The following is a 24,279-nucleotide window of genomic DNA, read 5'->3' as shown; positions in this document are numbered from 1 at the left end:
TTAATATCTCAACCTTTTCTGCTAGACAGCAGCAGATTGGAGGAAATGGAGACGTTTGCTCAAATTGTGTTTGTGTACTGTAGATCCTCTATATTCTCACGTCTCATCTAAAGATTCAGAAGAGATTTGACCAATGCTGCAATCTGTGCTCAGATTTAAAATGATACCAAAGTGGGTCATCAAATGATTTGAATGTAAAACTTTAAATCCTATTCTTCATAACTATAAACCTATAATATCCACATGACTATATCATGCATGAGTTGTACATTTACATGCTCATGTGTATGTCAACAATGGTCATGGATGTCCTTTTAATTCTCCTTACAAATTTTAGGAGAAACATTTAAGACAAAGTTAAGTTTACATATATGCATTTAGCATTTACTTACAATAGCTTAATGCATTCAAGGTATCTTTTTATCATCACATACTGCATGTTCCTTGGGAATTGAACCCACAACCTGTCTGGTTGCCAGTGCAATGATCAGTAGAGCATTAGGAACACTGTAATATATATTTTTTCAACATTAAAAAATACAATTTAAACACGTAATACATTATATACAGCCACAAAAAAATTAAGAGACCATTTCAGTATTATTTTCTGAATTTACTATTTATAGGTATGTTTTTGGGTAAAATGATCATTCTTATTTCATTCTGTGAACTATTAACAATATTTATCCCAATTTGAAATAAAAATATTGTTTCTATTTGCATTTATTTGCAGAAAATGAAAATTTTTTCAGACCTCAAATACTGCAAAGAAAGCAAGTTCATATTCACTTTTAAGCAATACAACAGTAATATTTCTACATGTATTTCAAAAAAGTCCCCAAAATATTTGTTGTGATAACCTTGATTTGATCACAGTTTTCCTGTGTCTTGTCATGCTGTCAGTCTTTCACATTGCTGTTGGATGGTTTTATGTCACTGCTGAGGTTTGATTTTGTTGAAATTCAACAGACACTGGACTGGACACAATACATCTAGAAAAGCTGATCAAATGAATATTTGGAATGGTTTCCAAATTTTTTCTGTGGCTGTTTGTATATGTATGTATTAAAACATAACCTTTTAGTCTTCAGAACACTGAGCAATAATAACTCTCTAAAGCTTCTGCTTTGCCAAGTTACGCATAAAAATTTCAGCTTAAAGCAACAAACATCATTCATTTTCATCCATGCTTGCAGCTACTGCCGTGGTGTTTTGCTGACACAGTTTTCGAGGCAGGCGCAGCTCAGGAGAGAGCCGATTTCATATGGTTCTCCATAGAGCGTTGGGTATAATTTGCAAGAGAATTCAGGTCTCTTGAACGCAGAGAAGAACAATCGCGCACCATAAATCAGAGCGATGATTCAGCCTGGTCATGAATAAAACGGAGAGCCTTTAGCTCCGTGAAGCCGTCTCTTGCAGGGCTTGTCATCAAAGATTAATTAGAGGCGCCTGCAGGTCTCCTGCACTCTCTCACCAGCATATCTGGACACTCGCTGCACTAAACTAATAATAACCTCAAATATGAATGTAAAACAAAATGAACACATTTGAAACACAGGGTTCCGGTCAAGGATGCTGATTGGGCAATACATTGATTCAGCTGGGCTGAAACAAACAATGTAGTGGCGTGAAACGCCTGCGGACACAGCTACAGTCCATCACAAACGTACGCAAACTATGCAACATGGAATCAAATCCTGCCTCTGTTTCTTGAATTTCAGGGACTGGATCTTTAAATTTTAATAAACATTTGTTGCAATGCTTTCCTAAGCTGGCGCACCTAAACGGCACCTCATTCGATCACATTCAAAAATATTAAACAACCACTATATTTTATTGCTTAAGAGTCCAGTGTGTAATTTTTTGGAGGATATATGGATAGAAATGCAATATAATATACATAACTATGTATTCAGAGGTGTATGAAGACCTTACACAATGAAGCATTGTGTTTTTATTACCTTAGTATGAGTTATTTCTATCTACATACACCACGGGTCCACTTACATGGAATTCACCATGTTATTTCTACAATAGCCCTAAACGAACAAACTGCTCTACCAGGACCCAAGCCAGCCTTGTTTTTTCTCAAAAAAGAAAAAATACATATGGTAAAATGTGTAATCGGTGGACCACTACAAATCCAGCTGCTCATTACAAGTACTCAGAAGAACTACTTTTTCTTTATTAAGGGTCCATTTGGTAAGTTTTACTTTCAGGTGTTAATAAATACATTAACTAACAAACATGTACTATGTAGTTAACCTGGGCAGTTTTAACACATGAATCCTCATGACTCTAGTATTAGCTAAGCTTAGCACTTTCATGGCCATAGGCAGGGTTTGAAAATTAGTGAGGTCAGTGGTGGGGTGTCAATGATTATACCTAATATTACCAATAGATACTTTAATAAATATAATGAATAGTAAAGTTAACAAAGGAAAAATGGATACATACAGCCCACGCTTCCCCCTGTATGCCCACACTTCCCCCAGTGTACCCACACTTCTCCCAGTGTACCCACAGCATGCCCACACCCATCCCACACTTCCCCCTGTATGCCCACACTTCCCCCAGTGTACCCACACTTCTCCCAGTGTACCCACAGCACGCCCATACCCAGCCCACACTTCCCCCCGTATGCCCACACTTCCCCCAGTGTTCCCACACTTCTCCCAGTGTACCCACAGCACTTCCACACCCAGCCCACACTTCCCCCTGTATGCCCACACTTCCCCCACATGTCCCCCAATGTACCCACAGCATGCCCACACAGGTCGAGAAGAATAGGTGACAACAAAGTAAACCCACACAATTTACATAAATGTATGGAATACGGCCACGGCATGCAAAGACTCCACACCGGTGATCCCACAACCGGCCTGCTGAGCAAAGCTGATAGAGGTGTAAGTAGCGATATGTAACAATAACCAAAGTTGCGGCTATGAGAGCGCACAGCCACAAGAACAATACAGTATGTACGTGAAACACGGATATGTTTAAACAACAGCCGAGAACGTGATCACAATGTACACTTCATATATACAAGCACCACGCGAGTCACTTGGGATTCGAACCCGCGACCTTGCAGTCCCGAGGCGTGTGTTATGAGCCACTCAGTTGACGTAAAGTACTCTGCCTGCCATCCCTGATGCGGCTGAAATGAGACAGTAGAGCTAAAGTAGTAGAAATTCGGTGTGCAGGAGGAACAGATTTCAGAAGTGACAATGAAAGAAAGAATGTCATTTTGTATTTACCTTGTTTCTGTTTGTATATATTTACATGTATTATAAACCACTTTAAGTTGCACTACATACATCGCACTTTATTTTATTTTATTTCATTACTAAAATGACATTACATTTCGTTTGTTTAAATACTTGCACTATTTGTGCACATACTTGCAAATTGAAATGTATAAATGCGCACCACGAGGTTTTAACCAGCGACCTCTTGCACCCGAGACTTGCAATTTATCAGGTGTGCCACTCAGTTGGCATGCTTGACCCAGCAGCGTTCAAGGGTAATAAAAAATATATAAAACAGTAGTATCTCATGAACGCTAGGTGGCGCTGTCTTGAAAATTAAAGGGTACGCTTGGGACTGTAATTTGGTGACGTGTGTCAAATTTGGTGCCGATATATCATACGGTTCAAAAGATATCACGATTGATGACAAATTTCAACATGTCGGACAGGCCGATCATCCAATTGTGACAGAATCGTAATCGTACGATCCGGCATGACACGAGGAATCCATAGACACCGAGATCTCGGTTTTCTGACAAACATTTCAAAAGTTACGAGCATCTCTTCTATGCGGCTCAGTCCAAAGATCGTTTCAGCCGATTTTCGTGACAATAAGTCACAATTTCTAGGACTAGAAGCGAAAAAACGCAATACTGTACTTTTCAAGATACTCTACTGTAATGGGCGGAGTCTTAGTGTAACGCAAGGAATGCGAGAAGCGTGACGAGTGCATGACGTGTGCAGAGTAGAATTTTTGTACATCAATGGGCTCAAAAGTTACAGCCGTTTGAAAAGTGCATTTTTGAACTGCTGGTGGCGCTATAGAGTGAGTGCTAGAGACTAGGGTTGTCACGGTACCATAAACATGTCTTACGATACTATACCAGCTGAAGTATCTCGATACCAAGTAGTATCATGATGCTGTGCCATATCATTCAAATCTATACAAAAAACACAGATTTAGATTAAACATATTGTATTTACTATATAGTAAACTGTATTATACTTTGCACTAGAATATGTTGTTGTATTAACTGTAGTAATTGGATAAATTGTAGCAAATACATTTACATTTAGTCATTTGTAAATACTATAAATACTGTCGTATACTTAAATATTTACTATGATAAGACTCAAAAGCACTAGTATCTATGAGTTTTAGTTTACTGTAGTAAATACTAAAGTACACTAGATCATTTTTCACGTAGGAACTAATTCAAATGTTGGACAAATTTCATTGATACAGCAGTCTTTATAAAGGGAAATATTAGGCTTACTTTAAATGCAGAACTAAGATGGCCAGTAGGTGGCGTCAATTTTCCACTGTTAGTGAATCATTTCACCAACTCGTTCAAATCGCCAATTTGAATCATTAACTCGCCCGAGACATTCAAAACACACATTCATTTTGGAAATAAACACCGCAAAAAGGCAGATGTAAGTGTTCAAATAAATATTAATGCGCATATGCAACATTAACTACAGTACTACGATACTACAGTTTCAAAAATAGAGAGGCATCGCGGGTATTTTGAAGCTTTAGCATCGCGATGCTACCGTAGCACCAGTACACCGTGCAACCTTACTAGAGACCCCATACTTGGTCACATGACTAATGAGTACCACCTCTACGAGTGTGCCGATTTTCACCATTTTCCTACGTACGGTTCATAGGGCTACCATAGACTACCATTGGTTAAGAATAATACTTACAAGAACAATAGAGGCTTGGCCCCTAATAAGTTATTGTCAATACGTATATTGTGACGCTTCTAGAATGCACCTTAAAATAAATCCTGATGGGACTTAAAGCTCTCTGGAGATTTTTTCTGCTCAAGAATGTGTGGGCTTCAAACACAAACTCATTTTAGCACAGTAAAAGCCTGGAATAACCTTTTGAAACACGCATCTGTGCAACGCCTCTTTACGGAGACGCTGGCAGCCTTCTGAATTAAGCACAACAAAGCGAAGCTGCATGGAAGCAGCGGGAGAGTTGAGCTCGGCTCTGAGATCTTAAGACCTGCCCTGAAATATTCATTTGCATCTCGTGACTGTGCATGCACTTGTGTGGAGCTGAAAATCTCATCCTGATTTGACTTCCTGAGACTCAAATTAAGTGCGACATTAGGCAGACAGCTCTTTAAAGACAAACACTGAACAGGTTAGGTGTGACTGTAATGACTTCAAAAAGAACAAAAATCAGTTCAACATGAAATATTATTATAAAATATATGGCACCATATTTAGCTAAAGCTCTAAAGTGAAATGTTTTATTCCGCACACCAGAATATAAAAACAAGTAGAATTTTACTTTTATTTTGGAAATGTGAGTTTTGAGGGTTTTTTCTGCAAAAGTAAGAGTCACGACCCCATCCCACCCCAGGCTTCTCTGATTTTCTGGAGAAAATTGTCAAATTGTGTAGGTGTAAAAAAAAGTATTTTTATCCATATTGTTCCTCCACGTTTCTCCAAATTCCTTCTCCTCCACCCATTTACATTACACTTATTCATTATTATTTGTCTAAAGTGGCTTACAAAGTCCATTTCATATTTTGTCATTGAGCTAACTGTAAATGCAGTCTCATGACTAGTGCTCTGACATTCTTTGCACAACCAGCTAGCCCCCCAAATACACCACTAGTTCAGTCAGACAAGATAAAAAAATCACGAAAAGCAAAATCATCACCAAATTTTTTTTGGTTAAAATGAACCCGGGATAATATTTTCCTATCAAACATCAACTTTAAATAACACTATGCTGCCAAATATGAAACCAAATATCTCTCAGGCAAAGAGGCAACCAATCTGTGTTTGTCCGGCGGAAAGATGCTCCGAGACATCACACGCATCCAGATCTCACTTCCCCACGAGACACGAAAGAGTGGTACAGCCCCCTTGCAACCAGCTGAACTTATAAAAACACACAGCCGACCACCTGCCATGTGCAGCCCGAGCACGAGTCGCACGGTTCATTTTTCAGGCATGTGATCTACCTGCACACCAACCTTTACACTGAAACCCCTAAAGTATAAGCGGCCAGCCATTGAGGTGATTATAGGATGAACACAACAAAAAAGTCATCTGACCTCACAGTAAATGCAGTGGCATTCTGAAAGACTGAATTATAAAGTGCTCACTGATGGCAAAAGGCACATACAAAACATAAATACAGTATACAGTATATACACCCCCCCACACACACACAAGAAAACGGTCTTTCTACAGATTTACTGCAAATCTGCCACAAACTAATGATAGCCAGATGCAAATGTGAACTAAAGTTTACTGTATATACACTCACCTAAAGGATTATTAGGAACACCATACTAATACGGTGTTTGACCCCCTTTCGCCTTCAGAACTGCCTTAATTCTACGTGGCATTGATTCAACAAGGTGCTGAAAGCATTCTTTAGAAATGTTGGCCCATATTGATAGGATAGCATCTTGCAGTTGATGGAGATTTGTGGGATGCACATCCAGGGCACGAAGCTCCCGTTCCACCACATCCCAAAGATGTTCTATCGGGTTGAGATCTGGTGACTGTGGGGGCCATTCTAGTACAGTGAACTCATTGTCATGTTCAAGAAACCAATTTGAAATGATTCGAGCTTTGTGACATGGTGCATTATCCTGCTGGAAGTAGCCATTAGAGGATGGGTACATGGTGGTCATAAAGGGATGGACATGGTCAGAAACAATGCTCAGGTAGGCCGTGGCATTTAAACGATGCCCAATTGGCACTAAGGGGCCTAAAGTGTGCCAAGAAAACATCCCCCACACCATTACACCACCACCACCAGCCTGCACAGTGGTAACAAGGCATGATGGAGCAATGCTCTCATTCTGTTTACGCCAAATTCTGACTCTACCATTTGAATGTCTCAACAGAAATCGAGACTCATTAGACCAGGCAACATTTTTCCAGTCTTCAACTGTCCAATTTTGGTGAGCTCGTGCAAATTGTAGCCTCTTTTTCCTATTTGTAGTGGAGATGAGTGGTACCCGGTGGGGTCTTCTGCTGTTGTAGCCCATCTGCCTCAAGGTTGTGCGTGTTGTGGCTTCACAAATGCTTTGCTGCATACCTCGGTTGTAACGAGTGGTTATTTCAGTCAAAGTTGCTCTTCTATCAGCTTGAATCAGTCGGCCCATTCTCCTCTGACCTCTAGCATCAACAAGGCATTTTCGCCCACAGGACTGCCGCATACTGGATGTTTTTCCCTTTTCACACCATTCTTTGTAAACCCTAGAAATGGTTGTGCGTGAAAATCCCAGTAACTGAGCAGATTGTGAAATACTCAGACCGGCCCGTCTGGCACCAACAACCATGCCACGCTCAAAATTGCTTAAATCACCTTTCTTTCCCATTCTGACATTCAGTTTGGAGTTCAGGAGATTGTCTTGACCAGGACCACACCCCTAAATGCATTGAAGCAACTGCCATGTGATTGGTTGATTAGATAATTGCATTAATGAGAAATTGAACAGGTGTTCCTAATAATCCTTTAGGTGAGTGTAGTTCTGTGGAGACAGATAAGAAATCTGTAAGGATGGAGAATGTGTGTTAAGAGCTCAAAAATATTTGCATATGATTTGGAATTATTATTAAAACGTACTGGTGGTATCACGGTACAGTAATCGTTTTAGAGTAGTACCATGGTATTATAACACTATCACATTCATGGTATTTACAAAGTATTCTATACAACTGTCTCACTTGACTTTTCCTTCCATTGACTATCCATGCAGACCGGAAATTCGAGAAGTTTGCTAAACTCTGACCTCCTAATTTGTATCGCACTAAAATAGGCGACAAAAATGATCAATACGGCATGGTGCGTCCGAGTTTGAGGAAACGCTAATAATATTAATATCTCATTTTGTACAATACAGCTTTAAAATAAAAAAAAGTTTCATCAACTTTATTTCTGGTTGCTCATACAGTATACGCACCAGCCTGAAGGTCTAGTTTGACTGTGGCATTACCTTAAAGAATACCATGGTAGCACTATGGTCCATGTCCAACAAAGAACATGAATAGTCGGGGGTCCAAACTACTTAAAAAAACAACAACATGATATTACCTTCGTACATGTCCAAAAACGCTAATACCATGGTACTTCTTGTATAATATAGAGGCCGGGTATGCATTAACGTCACTGTCCCATGTAAACACGCTGGGACACGCTCCCTTGAGTGGCAAAACACGCACCATAATGGCTGCTTTCAATAGGAGAAACAAAGAAACCAGAACTAAAACACACAATTATTTTCTGAAATTAAAAGCTCGACTCGAAGCTTGAAAAGACTCGACGGTGATAAAGTGACCCCAAAAAGCATTTGGACCTCCAAGCCAGTTTTCAATCTAAATGTCATTGCATGAGATAACAAAACATCAAACATATAAAACAAATGATTCTAAATCTTTCCTTAAGATTAACTTAACAACTGGTCTTAAGATGTTTGAAGCCAGTTCCCCTCACAGGTCTCCAAAAGGTGATATAAGAAGTTTGTCTGGAAACTTTAAATAAATGGCACTTGGTTTGATATCTAGTTATCTGTTGCAAAGCAATCTAGACATTGTGAATTAAGTGTTTAAATGTTTTTTGGGGCTTCTGTTTTTGCAGTTGCTGGATCATGTACAGCACACTTAAAGGGGTCATATGGCGCGAATACGTGTTTTTCTGTGTCTTTGCTGTGTTATAAGTTGCCAATGCATGTATTAGACACGTAAAATTGCAAAAATGAAAGTGCATTCTATCTAAAAGCGAATGCTCACCCAGACCTGCCTGAAACGCCTCGTGTAACCACACCCCCACAAATCTATGTCAGTTCGTAGTATGATTTGACTAAGACCGCCAAAATGTATACGCAAGTAAGGTGGGCGTACCTGCCACTAGGCTTGGGCGATATATCGATTTTTAAGATATATCGATATATTTCTTCAACGCGATGCGGAATTAGACAATATTGTTAATATCGATATGGGGTGCGTTCAACTTGAAGCGGCTCTGTGGTGTCTGACATGCGCAGTACCCATGCGCAGAGTGAGCAGAGCACTCTCGCTCTGCGAGCGAACTGGACGGACCCCGCAATTTACATGTTTTAAACAAGTGGTGTGCAGCTATATGCAGGGTTTTTCCTGCATAGAGAAATTGTCGTGTCAAATGTCGTGCCGCCTCAGGCTCTCGCCAAAATTATGTTGTGAGTCTTCACAAGAAATGCTGCGAGCATTTAACAGACTGTCATTTGTAACTGCAGTTGCGGCACTACGCCACAGTGGAGGCACTGTTTCGTTATCAGCACACTGAGGCGCTAAAACGAGTTGCAGAACAAGAGCCAGCCTGTGTTTCACAGGGCTCTCACTAAATCCTTGGTGTTTCGAGTCAGATCCGTGGGCGTGGCTTGTTGGTTTTGACTAAATCTTTGGTGTTTCAAGTCTTACGAAACCTTTACCCTAACCCACACCCTAACTATAACCTTACTCTAACCATCTAAACTACCTTTGATTGTTAAAATCGCCTAAAAAACACTGTTGCGTGACGACATCAGACTTGAAACACCAAGGATTTAGTCAAAACCTACAAGCCACGCCCACGGATCTGACTCGAAACACCAAGGATTTAGTGAGAGCCGTGTTTCACAGCTGTTTGTTTTGCATCCAAGTACATTTAATTTCTTGAAATTTCTTAAATTAACATGACGTACATCATTGTAATGTCTTTAGCTGTGCAGTTGGATCGTTGAATCAGAGTATACTGTACACAGCGAGTTCGCCAGTATGAACGCACATTGCGTTCAGAACGACTCGCACACGAATGACTCATTTGAACCGATTCATTTAAACTATTGAACTTTTCAGTCACTAGCGAATATAAGAGATCCTTGAATCATTTAAAGTGAACCACAGAGAATACTAAATGAGCAAAGCTCATTCACATCTTGCAAGACTGGTTAATTCAGTTGGCTATTGTGGGCTGAAAAGTTAGTTGAAATAATAAAAATGCTTTATTTGATTAAAAAACATCTCAGTTTGGTTGAATAAAAGTAATGTTTTATATAACTTAATAATTGTCATTTTTATCTAATTTTGTTAGAACTTTTAATATGTCAAACTCAGTCACTTTGGTTAAGCTACTTAAAGGTACGGTAGGCCTGTAAAAGATCAGGATGACACCACCTCCGCCTCATTTTGAGCCAGGAAATACCCTGTGTATGTTTTCAAATAGGGAAAAAAACCTTGTCATTGAATTTCTTTTCACAAGCCATTTTAATAAAGGTGATTGTAACACCTCACATGAGGCTTTGACTTGCTAGTAAACATTTATTCCACTTTGTAGAAAATATCGATATGCATATCGGATATCGCCTTTCATTAAAAAAAAACAGAGATATGAATTTAGGTCAATATCGCCCAACCCTACCTGTCACCACAATTGCGTTGGAACCTGATGTTCCAAATATGGTAAGAAGCGTTACATTTCCGTCACACGCTTACAGTATTCGACCAATCACTACGCACTGGTGAACTGGCCAATCATAGCACACCTCGCTTTTCAGAGCGATGAGCTTTGTAAAAAATCAGTGCGTTTCAGAGAGGCGGGGCAAAGAGGAGATACAAACATGCACGGTATGTCGAACATACAGCGTTTTCGAACCTTAAATCGTGTATACACATTGCATTACATCTAAAACAAACCATAATATTCGTTTCAGCCGTTGTCATATGACCCCTTTAATATACAAAAAGTAACCCGGTACTTGATCAAGATCAAAATGATAGTTTAGTTAATGATCTGTCCCTGTCACGAGTTTAACACGTTTTGGCTAAACATGAATCACCCTAATTGTATATTATGATATGATCGAGTCACATGGATCCTGTAATGAAGCATTACCAAACAAACAGTAACATCACAGAACGATGCTTCAACAACCTGCCATTTCAAACAAAGCAATCATAATACAACAACCCTTTATCACGACACAAAATCTGTGCAATTTTAACAAGACATCAAAACAGAATTCATTAATTGCACATTCAATTTAAGAAAAACTGTGAATTTGCGTAACAACGAAAAGAAACAAGAAGGTGTGGAACAAGAGGAGAAGAGCAGGTCTCAATTATCCAAAAGAAAGTAACTGGTGGTCCTTAGTCCTGCAGCGACCCAATTTACGCTTCTCAGAAATGTGCTGTGGAGGATGCTAGACAGATGTTGTTAGACTGTTAGAGATGATTCAAGAGCAGGACTTTCTGTGTTCGTTAAAAGAGTTGCGAAGAACATTCAGACAACAAAACAATCAACACAGAGTTAAGAACAAACACGTGGACAGACGCTCGACCTGATTTTGCCAAGTGGTTGATGTCCTCAGGGCAACATATTTTGTTGACATTTTTATAAATAAAACCTAAACCTAAACCCACACCAAACCCCAACCCTAACCCTAACTTACCCCTAAAATCAGAGGGAAATGATAAGCGAAAAACAATGGTCTAGAAGCACCTAATCCTGGTTGGAAGAAGAAAACTTCAAATAAACTGTAAACTTATTTCTGAAATCTGATTGGTTGATTTAAATGTTGTCCCAGGGTCAACATGATGTTGCCCCCCCAAGGACATCAACCACTTGGCAAAATCAGGATAGCCGTGGACAGACAGGCACAGATGGATTTAACTCTTACCTGTCTGGCTGAGCTGGGAGGCGCTGCGACTCTTTCGACTCAACCCCACGACTGCCGCCATCTTGGCGCCAATGCTGGAGCGTCGCTTCTTGTCAACGGTTCCCACCAGACTCACGGCTGTGTCCGATTGGCTGCCGTCGGTCTTCTCCAGACTGCACATGTCCCCTCCGATACTGGTGCTCTTGGTCATGTTGCCGCCGGGCGCCGCTCCCATTTGCCTGTGTTTCATTTTGGATGTAAATTCACTGTCAGTGGTGGCCAGCGGAATAGACAGATGAAGAGAGGAAGAGGAGGAACAGGAGAGAGGAAGAACAGAGGATGGATGGTAGAGGAGAAAAAGGAGAGAGCTAGGTGAGTGGGGGGAGAGAGGGGGCTTCGACTGAGGTCAAAGGTTAAGGGGTTTAGGCCTCCAATCAGCTTCACCACACTAGGATTTGATTGATGTCAAAGTTCAGCCTATTTGGTTTAAACTGTCTAACTGGTATGATATGAATACTTTAGTATACATTCACGTATATATGGATACATAAATCTAACATTTCATTCGCTTGTTTTTCATGGACAACCTTTTACGAATACATTCTAGAATTCCCATTTCAGTAGGGACGTAACGATTCACCGTCAGCTGGTTGAAAATCATTTATAATATGTGACGATTCAAGTCGGTTGAGATGTTAATTGAATCACGATACATGTTTTGAACAGCAGGGGCCGCTGTGTTTACTGCAAACTTGGTAAACGTGGAAATGCTTATGTTACTTTAAAAAATGTAAAAAAATTCCAAGATAGGAAAAGCTCAGACAAAATCTTACACCGTGTCTACACCGGACGCGACAGGCGTGACGCGACCAGTGTTGGGTAAGTTACTCAGAAAAAGTAATTAATTACTAGTTACTAATTACACATTCGATAATGTAATTAGATTACTGTACAAGTTACTCTCTTCAAAAAGTATTTAATTACTTATTACTAATTACTTTATATATCCTACATCAACCTTGATGAGTTAAGTGATTCAAGGATAGACATGAAACGGCTTTTAATTCATTCAAATAAATAATATAAAACTACATAAAGTATTATTATTCATTACAAATGTGAGAATTGTACATTAAAGCACAGATTTTAAAGTTAGACTTTGAATTTTTATGTAAATTCCTCTTCTGCACACACACATATTACACAAAGTATTTAGTTTAATTACATCAGAAGTAACTAATTAAATTACAAAAAATAAGAGTAATCCCTTACTTTACTTTTCCAAGGGAAAAGTAATTAAATTACAGTAACTTATTACTTAGTAACTAGTTACACCCAACACTGGACGTGACATGACAACCTGCTTGTTCTTAATGGGTTTGTACGCCGCCCTGCATCCAGTGTGGACAACATTTAAAAGTATAATGGGTTCTAATGCGTTTCTAATGTCTTTTGACGTGCCGCGTCACGCCGGTCACGTCCGGAGTAGACACGGTGTCAGGTTGTTTATATTAAAGAGACTTTTGAATTGTTCCTTTTTTATTTGATTTGGAACTTGGAAATTGCAATACACTTTTGTTATTTGACATAAAAGATATTTTTATTTGACAAGAAATGTGCAGCATTTGAGACATAATAAAAGGGCACTTGTTCATTTCCAATTTGTCTCGGCTTATTTAAAAAAAAAAAAACGTATCGTAAGATCAGTATCGTGAGCTGAGTGAATCGTTACATCGTTACATTTCAGTGAAGTATGCAAATACTTGTCAATGCGTGTTTTGTTTTAACCAAACTCTCTTGTATTCACCAGCAGCCCCAACCAGTTATCACGAGAGCCCTTCACCTACTATAATTCATCATGAAAATCTCTCCCACGAGAACCATTCAACAACGTTGGCTTTTATTGTTAATATCACTCATTAAACAGTGAACGCATGCTGCTCTATATACCAAACAGACGGCTCTTTTTGACTTCATGCGTGATAAAGAAATGAGGGCACGAATAAAAGGACAGAATTAGCGAGTTGCGTGCCTGTGAGGAAGCCGAAAGACAAATGACTTCCTGCACAAAGGATCCTAATGAAATCTTAATGATAATAAATGTGTTTAAATGACACGCAGGCAGCGCTGGAGAGATCTGCTCTTCTTCAGCGACACAATTACGACCGAAAGAAACGTGACAGAAATCAATGAGCGTTAACAACCTGCTCTTCAATTTCTACAATTAGACTTTTGGAAATGCGGCACCGTGCTATGGACCGTTCTGCTTAAAAATAGCCACGCTACATCAAGCTGTCTGTAATCCTGGATGTTGAAATATTTGGACTGATGTGTCTCATGAGAAATCTTGGAACTGGTTGGAGAAACTAGCACAAACTGTATGGACCACAGCTCTCCTATTCAACACACAATGTCAAGCACATTGGAGCTCATTAAAAAATAATAAAGAGTATCTACAAATGTATTTTGTAAAGCAACAATATGGAAACTTCTGTCATCATTTATTCACCCTCGTGTGGTTCAAAACCTGTATGTGACTCTTTCTTCTGTGGAACACAAAAGAAGATATTATGAGAAATGGTTTTGTGCCCATACACTGGAACTCAATGTGAGCCGATGTTGTTTGGTTACCGACGTTCTTCAAAATATCTTCTTTTGTGTTCTGCAAAAGAAAGGAAGTCATACAGGTTTGGAATGACATGAGCAAATGATAAAAGATGAAATTCTTTTATTTTTCAGAAAAAAGACTCAAATATACCGTATCACCTCATTTTTAGGTCACTTTGTATAAAAACATCTGCTAAATGTGAAATGTTACGTTTCATAAGAAATCCTAACTATGTCTCACATTGTGCTCAAGATGAAGAAAATAGAGTCGAGAGTCCATCACGGTTATAAATAGACACTGTTTTGAGATTATGTATTGATTGATTGATTGGGGCGGGATGTTGCCAGAGACAGTCTCCTCCAGAGGCAAGGGCACGTGAGATGCTGTCAGGCACTCACGTTCTCACGGGGAGATGTGTCGGGTGCCGCTGGGGTTCAGACGGTCATTACCCCCCTCTTATCACTGTAATGAGACAGGATGATGGAACTGTGACAGACACACACTTCACACTCCAGCAGGAGATTAATGCTGAACGCTAGTTTCTTAAATTCTTCATGCTGCATGTGATACAGCTACACATTTGTCTCACAGCCAGATCTCTACATAACTCAAATTCACTAAGGTGGTATTAAGAACATTATGCGGTTTTATAGTAGAACCATATACAGCAATCACAGATGACACAGTCTAATTTATGGTACAACTGTGCAGATTGATAACCTGACCACAGGAACAAAAACGCACGTAACCACGTGGATGACAACATCTGACACAAGACAGACCCGTTTTACAGGGTGGGTCAGTCTACACCGGTGCAAGATTTTTATAGTTTACTTAAACTCAAAATAAATAAAATGATTTGAAAAACGATATAATTTTGGCCCAGTTTCACACACAAGGCTTAAGGCTAGTCCCAGACTAAAATGAATGTGTGACCTGTCTTAACTGAATATAACTTGCCCTGAAATATCTTCAAATATATCAGTGCCTTTGTTTTGTCTCAAGATGCACACCAGTAATGTACTATTCTAAGGCATTTTTATAAAAGCGATATAAATATCTTAATTCAACTAAGACATAGTCCTGGCTTAAGCTGAAAATGAACAGTAACTAAACTAAAACAAAACTAAAATAAATGAGTTATATAATGAATAATTATAATCAAATAAAAAAATCTAAGGGATTGCTTCATCTTTTACTTTTAGATTCTTAAATGATTTAGTGTGAAATTAGGCAGATGAATTATAATGGCAAGGTAGGTTGGAGGATTTTTTTTAGATGGAAATGTCACTGCACTTGTAGAAGAGATTGAAAAGCAATCCTTTCATTAGTCGGTAAAACTCTGATAAACTAAGACTTTAATCCTCAGATCACTGGCATTATAAAGGCGTGAAATGAACTTCCAACGCGAGTGAGATTCGGCCTGCAGCTCTGACAGCCAAACACAGTGTGTGTGTGCGTGTGTGTGTGCGAGTGACTGAGAAAAATAAATCAATAAGCGCGTAGTCTAGCATACAGACTAAACCATAAAGACAAGTGTTTCTACAGAATTCTTTTTTAAAATACACATATATGGGACTAGTGTTGACTTACAGATACACTATAAGGCTATAAAATAAATGGGCAGCATTGCTCCGATGATTTGATATCTTTAAGAATGTGATATAAAATTGTTAATTCAGATATCCGACGTTTCATCACAAGCTTTGGTATCTTGGCAAATCTGAGCACATTTTGAGACCTTCTGTAGAGACCTATAAGAGATAATAGGGTCATTTTCTGAAATGCACAAGACTTGAGCAAAGTCTCCATTTGCTCTTTATTTAATCTCACTGCAGTCTAGACGAAACAATACTATTTTAAAGAGAATTCCTTTACGAGTTATCTTTCCTACAGGAAGATTTTATTGCAATCCACTTGTTTATGGTTAAGTTACAATTCATTTTTAAAAGGAAAAAAGCTACACATTGAAATGATCTCAACCTGCCAGTAATGGAGCAACAGGCTTTCGGACAGACGGACAGAGTTGTTTACTGTTGGGAATTGTGATCTTTGATGACTTCAGGCAGTTTTAGATGCATTAAAATATGCTCCAGGAAATAATATTTACAGAGTGTGAATCACTATTATAGTAAATAATATACATCAGCATACTATATAATATACACACCCACACACTGTATGTATATTGTGTGTATATATATACACACACACACACACAAATATCAATGTGGAAAAAAGTAAAATATAAAAAAAAAAAAAGAGAGGGTGCTGCTTCCAAGGGGTCTGTGTTCCAAAATGTAAGGTCAACTCAAACCAACAAACTGATTTATGATTGACTTGTATTATGAAAGCCAATCAAACAAATAGGAGCATCTGTAAAACCAGCTGTATACTGCCGAGCTATCTGTAGTACAAATTGTTTCGGAGTCTTCAACTACCCAACACCTGACGACAACATTGGCTCCCTTAAAGGAATAGTTCACCCAAAAAATGGCCCCCATTGACTTTCCATAATAGGAATAAAAATGACTATGGTCAAGTCAATGGGGACCATTTTGGGTGAACTATTAACTTTATCTTAGAAGGTCCGTGTCAGAGAGAACAGAAACGTGCACTACTGACAGACACCAGAACCATATGATGCTCCAAGAGAGGACATCACATCTACAGCCAAACTGGACATTTCTCCACCAAAGGCCATCCAAAGCGTCTCCTGCTGGTCCATCAGGAGGTCTTGGCAGATAAGTTGATCCCTCAGCAAATGTACTTAGAATGTTGCGGTGTCTCTCCGGGGATGTTTTCGCTCACCCACAGCTGAACAGAACGTTCTCCTCCATGCAGATTTTGCTAAGTGCATTTTTTATCTAGGCCACGATGTTCTTTCAAGGCAAACAAAACCCGCCACACTGTTTTCTGTATGCACTCATTTGCTGTGCTGTGGCTTGAGTCCATTTTCTTCTTTCATCCCACTGTACTGTATAGCTCAGATCTAGACCACTGAAGCTCGAAAACCATCACAAGTATTACCAAACTTATCTTGTTGAACAAATGTGCTTGTTTTAAAGAGAGAGTTCAGCCATAAATGAAAAGTGTTTTCTCAATTTCTCACCTATTACAAACTTGAATGACTTTCTTGATATTTTATCTGAAGATATTTAGAAATAATCTGTTTAAAAATTGCGTCTGTGGTTTTACTTTGAAAGTTAAGGGGTTCAAAACAACATGTTTCTTTGGAACCAATTGACTTTTACTGTGTGGATTAAAATAATTAAAATATCTTCAGCATTTTCCAAACCAAAATCGGAACAAAATGAGGGTAAATAAATGATGACAGCATTCCCATTTTTGCGTGAACTATCCCTTTAAAGGACCATTTCTGGATACCGAGGATTTAGAAACTGAGGATTTAGCTACAACAACAACGTAACCTCAAATTGTGACTTCAAACTCACAAGATTCATCAGTTCATGCCTCCACGTTTGATGGAATTTTACAATGTCTGGTACGCGTGTCCACTGTCAACATATAATAACGTATTGAGTATTGTGTGTACAGGACAGTGGATTATAGTTGTTACGTGTCGTCCGATTCAAAAAGAGGCGGTGATGCAGAAAATGGGTTGCCATGGATACGGTGCCCTGGGTTCCAATTAATTGTGAGTCTAAATGAACGTGGCCTATTAAGGACTCTGAATTCAGCCAAGGAATGATATTCGGCCATCACCACTATTAATACACACTATTTTAATGACAAATCCTCAAGGGCTCTGACACCCTAAATATGCCATTTAAAATATGCCCTTGAGTTATGTGCAAAGACAGTGTTTTATCCCAAGTTATTTTTAAACATGAAGAGGGAAGATGGGTGGTGATTTTTTTTATGTAACTCAGTAAGTCAAAACTACAGCAGGGTGAGCGGGACCCTGACACAAAGCGCTGGGGGCTTGTATGACCCTGAAGGGGTTCATTTTGTGACAATGACTGATTATAAAATATAAAGTAATAAATAAAATCGGAATGAATGTATTCAATGCTGAAGAAACAGCTTAAGGTGGTTGGTTGGTCTTAGCTGGTTTACGCTGGTCTTCCAGCCTGATCAGATAAAAAAACCCTTCTAAAACCAGCTTTACTTGCTAAAACCACGCTAAGAGGTCCATTTAAACCAGCCAACCAGCTAACACAGTTTGTTCAGCAGGGTTATGTGAGAAGAGATTGCGAAGTCATAAAAGAAATATTACACTTGCACAGTTTTGTGGGAAATCTGTTTCCTGGGAAACAGTAAATGAGAAAATGCATCACTCATTATACTACAACATCTTGAGTATTATTTGTTAATGTTTCTAGAAAACTAACCAAAATCCGATATGACACAAATAATAATTACATGATCATTAAATGCACCATTTCCCAGCAAACACAACAGCCTGGATGGTGTTCTGAGCAATGCTGGCTGATATGCTAACAACATTTAAAGGGATAATTCCCCCCCAAAAAATTCATTATTTACGCACCCTCTTGTCATTTCAAACTGTATGGTTTTCTTTCTTCTGCAGAACACCAAAGAAGATATTTTGAAGAATGTTGGTAACCAAACAAAATTCCACTTACACTGTACGAATACAAAACCACCGAGACATTTCTCAAAATATCTTATTTTGTATTCCACTGAAGAAAGAATCATATGCAACATAAGAGTGATTAAATGATAACAGAATTTTAATCTTTTTAATAGAAAGAACTGGTAAGCTGTATACAAGGCAGGTTTTGGAAAAAATCCGCTCTGCACCATGAGGAAGTGACCTTTAAATGAAACGTGACACAGTGCCAAACCGCTTTAGGCAATGCTAATAAAATCTAGTTTCATCAACAACATCCATCCACATCAAAAAGTGCGAATTATAGAAGTGAGAATACAGCATTGGTTCCTTTCCTTTGCTGAACCTTCCCTGATAGAAACTACACAAACCCATCTGTAAAAGAGAAATACATCTCCAAATCTCTCTATACTTGACATTTATGACAATGTGACATTAATGATTCGAACTTCATTTATACTTTAGTTAAACCTGAAAATAATGATGGATAAAACTTGACCCACCCAATGCTACAACGAAGCATTCTGCTCTGTATAAAGTCAGGTTAGAATAAAAGCGCCGTAACACAGGGTCAGTTCAACACAGTTCATTTTACATTACATCCAAATGGGCCTTTTAAGTCAATTTTGAGCTCCTTTGTTCAAGAGGTCAGATTTGCTTTTCTACTAAAGCACACAAGATACTCTTGGAACATTCGCCAGCTCAAGTGATGCTGTCATGAAAGCAACAGAAGGACATAATAAATACCAAGAAATTGAATGTATATTTTTTTCTCTGTCATTTTTTATTATATAATAAAATTATATCATTTCTAACTTAAGAAACTTTAAAATGTTAAAATTAATGATAAATTTAGTTATTAATAATAATTGTTTGGCCACATTGTATATTTAGAAGCATATATCAGCAAATGTAGATTAGAAATTAAATATCAAATTAAATTAAAGGTCCATTAAAGGTAATTTTTTGGAGGATCTATTGACATAAATGCAATGTAATGTAGAAGTGTATAAAGACCTTACATAACGAAGCGTTATGTTTTTATTACCTTAGAATGAGCTATTTCTATCTACATACACCGCGGGTCCCCAGGGTTTTTCCTGCATAGAGAAATTGGAGGCGGCCGCCTCCGTCAAATGTCGTGCCGCCTCAGAATCTCGCCAAAATTATGTTGCAAGTCTTCAAAAGAAATGCTGCGAGCATTTAACAGACTGTCATTTGTAACTGCAGTTGCGGCACTACGCCACAGTGGAGGCGCTGTTTCATTTTCAGCACACTGAGGCGCTAAAAAGAGTTGCAGAACAAGCGCCAGCTGTGTTTCACGGCTGTTCGTTTTGCATCCAAGTACGTTTTATTTCTTGAAATTTCTTAAATTAACATGACGTACATCATTGTAATGTCTTTAGCTGTGCAGTTGGATCGTTGAATCAGCGTATACTGTACACAGCGAGTTCGCCAGTATGAACGCATATTGCGTTCAGAACGACTCGCACACGAATGACTAATTTGAATCTATTCATTTAAACTATTTAACTTTTCAGTCACAAGCCAATATAAGAGATCATTGAATCATTTAAAGTGAACCACAGAGAATGCAAGATGTGAATGAGCTTTGCTCATTTAGTAAGACTGGTTAATTCAGTTGGCTATTATGGGCTGAAAAGTTAGTTGAAAATGATAAAAAAGCTATATTTGATTAAATAAAAATCTGTTTGGTTGAATAAAAGTAATGTTTTATATAGCTTAATAATTGTAATTTTCATCAAATTTTATTAGAACTTTTAATGTCAAATTCACTTTGGTTAATCCACTTAAAGGTACGGTAGGCCTACGTGTGCGTGTACAAGACCAGGATGGCACCCACCTCCGCCTCATTTTGAGCCAGGAAAAACCCTGGTCCACTTACATGGAATTCACCATGTTGTTTCTACAGTAGCGCTAACCGGACAAACTGCTCTACAGAGTGCGTTTCGTAAAAACCTTTTCTCCGTCGGCAAAGAAGCGAAAACGTGATGACATCTTAGGCCTGTGTCAGCCACCATTGTGCTTCAAAAGGGAGCTAAATTTCATACATAGGACCTTAAAATATCTAATACCTAATGAAAATATATAAAAACTTGAGAAATTTTATGAACGCATTGAGTTACAATCTCTAACTTTAGCTGCTATCTTCTGCAATCTAACTCAACAGAAAACCAAGTATCATTGAAACATCTTATGACTGTCTTTGTGTGCTATGAACACATGCTTTGGTGACCAAACAGAGACCTCAATGAGTCTATGTGCCTTCTTCAGCAATACTCAACAACCACCTTATTCTCTTTCTTTTTCCACCTGCTAGTTTCACATGTGTATCTTAGTCATAAGATTGCATAACTAACCCGCAGAAAACTGCAACCAGAACACATGTCTTCCACATGTTACACAACTCAACTAATGAGGCAAACCAATGCTCATCCACCACCATTGACATCACTTCCTGTTTTTCAAAGAATATATTTGCTGCCTCAGCGCACCTCGGTAAACACGGATGGAGAGAAATAAGTGATTAAATATTGGATCACCTGAAGAACGCATGAATGTAAAAGGGCAAACTGTATTTGCTTCTTCAGCAGAACCTGATCAGCAACTCACATTTATTTACTGTAACCCCATATAAAAACCAACAAACGCTGCAAGTCTGTGGATTTTTCCGGTCACTTATTAACAAAGAAAATCACGTTTCTATCTCGATCACAGCAAATCAGAGTCTAATGCACCACTTGTGAGACTGTGAGAAGTGCAAGGTCAACACTGTGAGATGGACATTAACTCACCTGAAATATCGAAAATATAACCTGACAGAGCGGTTAAGGATAACAGATGTAATCTCACAAAGAGTGTCAAAAACATGTCCAGGTCATATTTCACCAAAGAAAAAAGATTTATAATATATATCAGTGAAATTTTTTTTTAAATAAAAGACCATTCCAAATTTTCATTTATTCAGCATTTTCGAGATGTGTTGTGGCCATTCTAGTCCAGTGTCTGTGATACTGTCATAAAACTGTGATCATGGTTATCACATGGTTATCACATTAGAAAAATAGTTTTTGAACTTTTCCTAAATGCATGTACAATATTACTTTACCTTAAATATTAAATGCATTGTTGTGTGAATATGAACTTGTTGTCTTTCCTATATTTGAGCTCTGAAAAAACACTATCTTTTCTGTTATTTTGACCAGTTTCTCCGGTTTTCATTTTCTGCAAATAAATGCAAATAGAAACAATATGTTTGTTTGAAATTAGGGGGAAATAAAGTTAGTAGTTCACAGAAGGAAACAAAAACAACCATTTTACCTAAACACATACCTATAAATACTAATTTTAGAAAACCTGAAAATTGTCTTTGAAATGATCTCTTAATTTTTTCTGTGGCTGTGTATATATTGGTAAAAGAACATTTTTATATGTTTATGAATTGTTTTGCATAAATTACTACAATTGGATGAAATTTAATGTTATGAAAAATATCAAAACCAATGTCATTTGTTAAACTAAAATTAAATTATATTTTATAGCAGCAATCTAAAACTTTTCTGGGTTAAAAAAAACACAATGTTATTGAGCAAGCACATAAAAATAACAATACATTTCACTGGAAATATCCGTTTGACACATTATTTGACTTCAACCCACACAAAGCTAAGTATATAAAGCAACCTGCAATTTTATATTTAGAACAGAAGATGACTACATAGAGGCAAAAATTACACATTGCAGCTTTCAATAAAACTGTAACAGTAATGTGTTGCAGTAATGCCATAAAACCTGGACATGTTTTTGTGATGTGTGTTGAGTCATTGCTAACACTGTTCTGCGTCAATCAAGTGTGAAGCTGATGCTGAATGGAGGCCTTTACAGGAGTAAGAGGGACAGTACAAAGTTTTAGGAAACACTGGGATAAACTTTCACATTTCATTTCAGTATTGTTAATAAACCACAAATAAAGCCCACAGTGTTAATAGTGTTAGATTATAAAATCACAACACACACAAACAACAGCACAGTAAAAAGGACAAAACTATAACAGAACAATGGTTTATAAGGAAGTGAAATAGGTCTGGATTCATTTATCTTGAGTTGAACACCATGGCTTGCCACCTATTGTATCCATCCTTTCATTCGAGATTAAGTTTCTTACGTTAATGTAACCACTCCCAACAAGCTATATTTATTATCACGATATATAATACTGTATAAAAACCTAGAAAGAGTTTACATTATGCAATAATTAACATTTTAATTCTACATATACTGCCCATGATTTAAAACAAACTAAATAAACAAACATTACGCTTCTACATTCATTCAATAAAAAGTCTTGTAGTTATATACTAGCAGACTACAAGACAAGATACAGCTGGCTGCCATGGCGACTGATTTACCTGAGGTCCATCTCTGAGACCGTCCTCTGGGCCACGCCCTCTTCAGGCTCCTCCTCCTCAGCATCTTCCCTATCTACACTATCTGTCCGTCTCCTCCCTTTACCTACCCTCCACCCATCTCTCTTCTCCTCCCTCTCCTCCTCCTGTAACGCCTCCCCAACAAACTCCTCCCCCTCCCCGGAGAGGCTCCGCCCCGGCATTGCTTTGCTATGGGCGTGGCCAGCAGAAGCAGAGAAGCAAGTGGCATGCAGAACAGAAACGAAGGGAAAACAGCCGTCAACACTATCTGAATGTCTTCTGAGATATAGAGAACGTATAGAATGAAGTATGAAAGCATGACAAAATAATGCAAATGATACAAACAGAAGCCAGACATTGTGCACATAGGACAGAACATAAATATGTATATATTGTAGCACTACAGCAGCTCAAACATGTATGTATATGGGAATAAAACAGTAATATTTCAAAACATTTAAGTAAAATGAAGGGGTTTGGCTCTGAATTCACTTTAATGGAGTCAAAAATGAATTCACTCCAAATCCGAGTTATGATCCGAAAATTGTTACTCTTAGGCCACGTCCACACTACAGATAAATACAGTACTCATATTGTGTGTTTAATCCTATTTTGAACACACAGAGTTTAGTTATTTAGGATGGTGACAACTGCATTCTTAAACCAAATCAGTCCAATAAATACTAATAATACATTTTATTTAAGAGAATCGTTATAA

At 38.2% G+C, this 24,279-nt stretch overlaps 1 protein-coding gene across 19 annotated transcripts in view; it reads right to left on the bottom strand.

Moving 5' to 3' along the window:
* The window catches only part of rims2a (regulating synaptic membrane exocytosis 2a), a 169,537-nt gene that overhangs the window by 18,741 nt on the left and 126,517 nt on the right, over positions 1-24,279 (bottom strand). For 13 of the 19 annotated variants that reach the window (XM_057339824.1, XM_057339833.1, XM_057339835.1 and 10 more), the window contains 2 exons: positions 23,544-23,750; positions 11,930-12,174 (listed from right to left, as the gene is read on the bottom strand). In XM_057339824.1, coding sequence (XP_057195807.1) covers positions 11,930-12,174; positions 23,544-23,750 — 452 coding nt within the window. The remainder of the gene's footprint in view (positions 1-11,929; positions 12,175-23,543; positions 23,751-24,279) is intronic. The other 6 variants (XM_057339839.1, XM_057339844.1, XM_057339843.1 and 3 more) reach the window with 3 other exon arrangements.

The sequence above is a fragment of the Triplophysa rosa genome, linkage group LG8 (genome assembly GCF_024868665.1).
Source record: "Triplophysa rosa linkage group LG8, Trosa_1v2, whole genome shotgun sequence".
Lineage (NCBI taxonomy): Eukaryota > Metazoa > Chordata > Actinopteri > Cypriniformes > Nemacheilidae > Triplophysa > Triplophysa rosa.
This window is presented reverse-complemented; position numbering and strand designations above follow the sequence as displayed.